General features: G+C 46.1%; 2 protein-coding genes across 3 annotated transcripts; one reads left to right on the top strand and one right to left on the bottom strand.

Annotated features, from left to right (window-relative positions):
• Nucleotides 1-347: 347 nt before the first annotated feature.
• On the bottom strand, nucleotides 348-1910 carry Lyset (lysosomal enzyme trafficking factor). 2 transcript variants are annotated; one of them, XM_076921346.1, is made up of 2 exons: nucleotides 1776-1910; nucleotides 348-927 (listed from the first exon to the last, which is right to left on the bottom strand). In XM_076921346.1, the coding sequence occupies exon 2, from the start codon at nucleotides 909-911 to the stop codon at nucleotides 516-518; it is 396 nt and encodes a 131-aa protein (XP_076777461.1). In that variant the 5' UTR covers nucleotides 912-927; nucleotides 1776-1910; the 3' UTR covers nucleotides 348-515. The 2 variants fall into 2 exon arrangements, with proteins under 2 accessions (XP_076777461.1, XP_076777460.1); XM_076921345.1 differs by lacking the exon at nucleotides 1776-1910 and adding an exon at nucleotides 1366-1585.
• Moap1 (modulator of apoptosis 1) lies at nucleotides 1879-3475 on the top strand. The gene is made up of 2 exons (XM_076921344.1): nucleotides 1879-2019; nucleotides 2173-3475. The coding sequence occupies exon 2, from the start codon at nucleotides 2272-2274 to the stop codon at nucleotides 3328-3330; it is 1059 nt and encodes a 352-aa protein (XP_076777459.1). The 5' UTR covers nucleotides 1879-2019; nucleotides 2173-2271; the 3' UTR covers nucleotides 3331-3475.
• The last annotated feature ends 3860 nt before the right edge of the window (nucleotides 3476-7335 follow it).

The raw sequence follows: 7335 nt of genomic DNA on the forward strand, positions 1-7335 counted from the left end.
AGCCACCTCAGTAATCTTCTACCAGTCCCTCATAAACTGAGAGAGTAAGCAATCAGGAGTTCCAACAGGATTAGTGTCTGAGTCTGAAGAATTTTAAAGCAAGCAAAGTAATTGTATAAAATTTAAATTTTATGATCATGGTCAGACCTTTTTACATTAAACACAATGGAAATATTCATTGTTTTCCCCAACGGAAAAATTTCTGAATCATACTATGTTGCACATAGAATAGAAATAAAAAAAATTCAGGTGCTTATTCAAGTTTCTAAAGACTGCAAATTACAAGCCACTGTTTTACTTCCAAAATCTGAAGTCATCAACATGATTCTGTAGTACTATATTTCAGGCTTTACCTAAAAAGTCATTATTCAGATAAAGTAGTCAGTCCTCTTGTCACTTTTTTTTTTAAAGTCTCTGTTTTACCACAACTTCCTGAGACCTGTGAAGAAACTGCAGTCTTGTGGTCAGCCACCATACAGTACTGGCAGTCTTGTAGTAGGGAAAACGGTGATGGGTTATGTGTCAATCAGTTGTAGTCTGCTGATCTGATTAGAAGCCTTGACAAATGCCTGGTGACGATTGCAGATAACTGCCAAGCATATGGGGATAATACAGTAGCCCACCGTTTTGGGATCCGCTCTCGTACAAGAATAAAGGAACAAAAACATCTGTAAGTACGGTATCAAGAAAATAACTGTCCAAAACCAAAAGGGCAGGGAAAGTAACCGAGCTTTCAAGGAGTGTGTCCATGTGGTTCCTTCCCGAGGCTCCTCAGGGTGCTGCTGAATGTGTTCCAAAGCCAACCTGTTGTAAGTCTCATTGATTTCAAAAACATAATAAAACGCTGCAGCACTTGCTAGCAAATACAGTCCCACTCCAATCCATCCCATCCGCTGACGGAAGTTCATCATTCTCCATGCTCTGTGCCTTTAATGCAAAGACAGAAAAATTATAGTTAGGGTCTAGTAATGTTGCCATGGCAACTATTCCAAGTGCACTTGATTTAAATTCAAGAGTTCAGAAAAGCACGAGCATTTGAAGATTTAATAGCTGTAAACAACTTACAGGTGGTTTTATGTAACAGTTGTGAGCCCATAAAAATACTGGTTTCAGTATATATTAAGTGCTATTATTTATGTGAACCCCACAGAGTGAATGAATCATCACATCTTGCTTGAGTGGACACGGTACACCTTCGTTTCGGATAATGAAATATCTAGTTTCCCCACAGGACATTGCACTTGACAGTTGAAATGCTTTCTGGCTTAACGCTATTATTTCAGACATGAGCACTGGGTCGGGTTCTACTCGTTAAACCAATATGGGACTCCCCAAGTTAAGACGGTAACTCTTTCAAACACTTACAGTGGTCCCGGAAATCTTCCTGTTCCCCCTGCAAGCGTGCAAGAGTCACCCAGTTCTGAATAGGCAGGTGCCTTTGGCATTTCAGAACAAGCCACCTTAAGAGAAACCCTCTGGGTCGCGCAGCTGAAGGAGGTGAGCGCGGCCGGCGGGAGCACGAGCTAGTAGTGATTAAGCTCAGCGTGACCACGGTTGGTCACGCGGCGGCGGGCCCCGTCGCCCTCTGGAGCCCCAGGCGGGGGAACCACCTGGAGATGCCTGGCCACGGGACCTCCGGGCCCGCCCCCCACAGCACCGGCCACCGCGCCTGGGCTGGGCAGTGGCGCCAGGCCTGGCCTGCAGAGCCCCGAGCTCGGCTCCCGGCTGGACGCCGGGCCAGCTTGACAGTCGAGCTGATCAGCCCCGGGTCTCACCTTCCTGTCCGGAGTGGCCCGCCCGCTCGCAGTCCCGGATACCGCCGCAGTCAGAGCTTCCGTCTCGGGCCGGAAACGCGCGCCTGCCTCTCATGACGTCAGGCTGTCTACTTCGCGCGGCCTCCGGAGGCGGTTGTCTGCTCCCTGAGGCGTTTGCCGCGGTCGGTCTTCGGCCCGCGGCCAGGAGGCGGGCACGGGCAGCCGGTGTACCCCATCGCCGCGCTCTCTCCAGAAGCCCGCAAAGGTCAGACGCCCTTCCGGGACCTGAACGGTGCATCTATAGGCAGGTGCTCCGCAGGCCTGATGTCGTTCCTTTATGGGCGCCGGAGGCGGGTGGGCGGAGAAACGGCTTGGGAATCACACACCAGTAACTTACATGGATGCTCTGTTTTCTCAGGCTCCCGGACGTCTGCGTGTTAAAACGACATCGCTGTGAGCAGCGGTGGTGGTGGCAGCTGCGCCCTGGTCGAATTACGATTTAAATACTCTGGGCACCATGACACTGAGACTCTTAGAAGACTGGTGCCGAGGGATGGATATGAACCCTCGGAAAGCACTATTGGTTGCCGGCATTCCTCCGACCTGCGGAGTAGCAGACATCGAGGAGGCCCTACAGGCTGGCCTTGCTCCATTAGGGGAACACAGACTGCTTGGGAGGATGTTCAGGAGAGATGAGAACAAGAATGTAGCCTTGATTGGGCTTACAGTAGAGACTGGCAGTGCCCTGGTCCCCAAGGAGATACCTGCAAAAGGAGGTGCCTGGAGAGTGATCTTTAAGCCTCCTGATGCTGATAATGACTTTTTATGCAGATTAAATGAGTTTTTAAAGGGAGAGGGTATGACAATGGGTGAATTAACTAGAGTTCTTGGGACTCGGAATGACCCTCTCAGCCTAGACCAGGGCATAATGACCCCTGAAATTCGAGCACCCATGTTAGCCCAGGCAATAGATGAGGCTCTTAAGCCTACCCTGCAGTATCTGAGGTACAAAAGGCTGAGTGTGTTCTCAGGCAGGGATCCTCCAGGACCAGGTGAGGAGGAATTTGAATCTTGGATGTTTCATACTACCCAAGTAATGAAAACATGGCAGGTGTCAGATGTAGAGAAAAGAAGGCGGTTGATAGAGAGCCTGAGAGGCCCAGCATTTGAAATTATTCGAGTCCTCAAGATAAACAACCCCTTCATTACAGTTTCGGAATGCCTGAAGACACTTGAAACGATATTTGGGATTATTGATAATCCTAGGGCATTGCAGGTCAAATACCTTACTACTTACCAGAAGGATGATGAAAAGCTATCTGCCTATGTTCTAAGGTTGGAGCCTCTACTACAGAAACTGGTACAGAAAGGAGCAATTGAGAAAGAAGTTGTGAATCAGGCCCGTCTAGACCAAGTCATTGCTGGGGCAGTCCACAAGTCAGTTCGAAGAGAGCTTGGACTGCCGGAGGGTAGCCCAGCCCCAGGCTTACTGCAGTTGCTGACACTGATAAAAGATAAGGAGGCAGCAGAGGAAGAGGCCCGTCTTCAGGCTGAATTAGAAGGCTATTTCACTTGACCCAAGACCAGCACGGCTGTCATCATGAGCAGAACATGATGGAGGAGCTCACTGCAGTGATCAGCTCATCCCCACTTTGTGCTGCCAAAGTAACTTGCCCTTTGTCGTGTTCACCCTATTGAATGTCTCCCCAATGTTTTACTGATATAAATGATGTCATTCTACGTTGATAAGTATTTAAATCAAAAGATCATTCTGCTAGTACAGTGTTAGAAAGCCAACGTTTATGTGCATGTTTAGTAGTCAAATGCGATGGTGCTGTCGGTTATCAGTAGTTTCAGCTGTTGCCCACGTTTATGCTGAACCCTGAGCCAGGGCTGGCTAAGATATCTAGAGTTTCTTTTATTTTAAATCAGTTATTGATTCTCTGCAATCAAAAAGCACAACTGAATGCTGTGGTTAGTTCTACAGCTATCTTTAGGTTTGTGATGGATCTGATGTGTTGCCAAAGGGTCTGCTTTTAAATATCATTTTCTTGGAGTCATAGTATAAATAAAAAAATGCTAATAATAAAATGTTTGATCTTTGTATACATTGGGGTTCCAAGATACTACATTTGAACAAAAATAGGTTGTTTTTTGGGTTTTTTGTTTGTTTGGTTTGGTTTTAAGACAGTTTCTCTGTGTAGTTCTCGAAGTTCTAGAACTAGAACTCACTCTGCAGACCCAGGCTAGTCTTAGACTCAGGTATCTGCCTCCTGAGTGCTGGAATTAAAGGCCTGCACCACTGCACCTGGCTGAACAAAAGTCTTTATATTGTGGCTCTGAAAGCCACCGAAATTACAGACTTAGTTCTTTGGACTCTTTGCACCTAGAGGACAGGAACTTACTTGTTTGGCAGGAACCAGACTGTACACAGATGATGGCAAGTAGTAGGCCCATCAATATTGAATTTGGAGGGAGAAAGGGAAAATGAAGTTTTACGTGTTTTTCCAACCCTGGTGCTACACCCCTATAATCCCAGTGCTTAACAAGTAAAGCCAAAGGCAGGAGGATTGGCCTTTGAAGGCCAACCCAAACTACAGAGTGAGATCTTGCCTCCGAAGACAAAATTCCACATACAGAGAAACTAAAATCATACCTTCGGAAATAGATGTGTGCCCCAGATGAAGCAAGTAGTAGTGAGAGCTGGTCTTCTTTTTTTGTTTGTTTTGTTTTTTAATTTTTTTTTTTTTTTTTTTTTTTTTGGTTTTGTTTGTTTTTTTTGAGACAGGGTTTCTCTGTATAGCCTTGGCTGTCCTGGAACTCACTCTGTAGACCAGGCTGGCCTCAAACTCAGAAATCTGCCTGCCTCTGCCTCCCAAGTGCTGGGATTAAAGGCGTGCGCCACCACTGCCCAGCTTGTTCTCATTCTTACAAGGCTGCTGTTCTCTCTACTGCTAAGGGAGGGAACTACACTAAGAATCAGGGCCAGACTGCGTCACCGTGTGTACATGTAGTCTTGGGTGTGTTGGAGTGCAATAGATTACTCTGAGTTAGGGGGACAGGGTTGGTTTTCTTAGGTTCTCCACTGCAGAATGGCATGTGGACTCTTGAGATCTGTGATTATGCACATGTTTGTGTCGTGGCTTAAGACACATGCATTTGCTGTCTCAGTGGTGAGAAACTTCACATTTTGTGTAGAAACACAAGCATCAATAAATGCCACAGCTCTCCTATATGTGAGACCCTAAGCTAGGAGTAAATTTGACAAGATAATTCCTACTCTGAAGGTTTATTTAGACCCAGTAATAATGGCTGACATTGGACATGTCCATGTCCAGGGACTAAGTACTAACTGAAGACTATATGTTCCAAGAAGCTAAGTCTTTTCCCACCTTCCATTTTATGAATAAGATGAGGCACAGAAAAGTAACTTATCTGGGGTTTTACAGGTAGTAATGGGGACAGCACCCACCCCCAGGCCTTTTCTGGATAGATCATGGATAAGCATAGAGACCTTTAAATGCTGGCCCTTTTGACAGCTTATATCCCATGGCATTTGGCAGTGGTGGCAAAAGACAGGTGGAGAAGGGTTCCTCCTAGTGCTATAACTATGGCCTAGGATACTGGACCCTTAATTAAGCATTATAGATCTTGTGGGAGCCTCTAGTAACTAGGCCCTTTGCTCTAAAATACTAAGTTATTAGGCCTCTTTATAAGTATTACAGTTGTTGTGTCAACTTAGGAAGGTGGTATTCCTTCACTCTTTCCAGAGGCCAGAGTTAAAGTTTGCAGGGCTCAAGGTGTCTTGAGACTTGTAAAACATCCCAGAAGCTCTCTGAAACCTCCAGTGACAAGGAAGGGCCTGCAGTTTTTCTTTGCTTGCTCTCTTCAGGCTTCTCTCCTTTATCTCTGCCCCTTCAGCTGTCAAAATAGCCAGCCGAACAGCCGTTTCCCAGCTCTGCCTGCCGCGCCACCATCTGCTGTTGCTGCCACTCTGCCAGCTTAGCCTCACAGCTATTAGAAATAGGTGAGGAAACACTACTGGAGAGAATCTCTTCTCGGGGAGGCTGCACAAGAGGTTATCTCCTAGTTGACAAAGTGAGCTCAACAGCCTGACTAGACAGGGTGTTTGTGCCACTTTCAGAAAACCTTACATGTAAATGAAGCATTGTGTTTGCACCAATCACAGCCTTGTCCTAACACTAGCGTCGCAGTCACCGCTAAGCTATGACAGAAACTGTCCTTCCTTGACAGTGGTTTCGGAGTCATCTAGAACTCGCTCAGGTGGTGCTAGCAAAGCTCTGGTAGAAGCTGAACCAGTCCTGGCTGAAGCTATTCCTTGGGGAGCTGGAGCAAATTGGCTGTTGTTGTGTTTTTTCAAGGTGTTCATGCAGTGTTGTAAACGGTGATGTCATACGGAGAACTGGCTGGTTCTTTCATTATCCTTTAGCTCAAAGCAGCCAGGGCAGCGGGTGAGTCCAGCAACTGGTGATTGAGAAGTCAAATTGCCCCATCAGCAGGGGTGCTTACAATTTAAAAATAAGAACTTACTAATGACCTTAGCAGAGCTTTAATAATGTTTAACACCTGCTGAGTGTCCCCACCGGTCTCCTTTATCAAAGTGACAGGCCAGGATTTACAATTTACATCCAGGCTGCCCACTGCCAGTCCTTGATCTTTCTTTTTCATAAAGATTGATTTGTTTTTAATGTTAGGTGGGTATGTGTGTGCCTCATATTCATGCCGCGCCTGTGGAAGCCAGAACAGAGAGTGGTGGATCCCCCTGAGACTGGAGCCAGACAGTTGTGAGTCACCAAACGAATGCCAGACACTGGACCCAGAACCTGTGCAAGATCAGTAAATGCTCTTCACTGTTGAGCGGTCATCTCCTTGGCGCCCAGAGTCCCTTGTTCTTAAGCTGTTCTGGTTAGTTTGTTAACTTCTCACAGGAGCCTCTCCGGAAAAAAAAAAAGTTTCCATTCTACAAACAGGAAGCTTAAGGTTCAAGAAGATCCAGTGCCAGGAGTATTTCTTTTAAAAAACCAAAATCAATTTTAGATTTATAAACGTTTGCTTGCATGCATGTATATGCAAGCACATGTGCATGCCCAGTGCCCACAGAAGCCAGAAGAGAGTCGCGTAACTCGAACTGGAGTTATACAAGATTATTTGCTGCCATGAACGTGCTGGGAAAGGTCCTCTACAAAAGCAGCAAGTCGTCTTACCTGCTGAGCCGCCTCTCCAGCCCACAGACAGCTTTTCTTAAAGTCTTCTGCATGCATCTCATGAGTACTACGTAACTGAGGAAATAAAAAGGGTTTATATTTCTTGGTTTATAAATTGAGAAATAATAAAAGCACATATGCCCTGTTTAAACAGCCATGTTGAAACACAGCAGCACTAAAATGCCATGTTGACATACTAGGGCTGGAAGGGGAGTTTCCTTTTGTTTAAAAAAGAAGTTCTCAAAGAAATAAAAAGAAGGAGGCATGTCCACAGCCAGGGGACTTCTGGGAAGAGCTTGCTCACAGCGTCAGAGTGAGCATCATAGAGTTAGTTCTAGCTCAAAGGAAATACCTGA

The sequence above is a fragment of the Arvicanthis niloticus genome, chromosome 23, assembly GCF_011762505.2.
Source record: "Arvicanthis niloticus isolate mArvNil1 chromosome 23, mArvNil1.pat.X, whole genome shotgun sequence".
NCBI classification, from domain to species: domain Eukaryota; kingdom Metazoa; phylum Chordata; class Mammalia; order Rodentia; family Muridae; genus Arvicanthis; species Arvicanthis niloticus.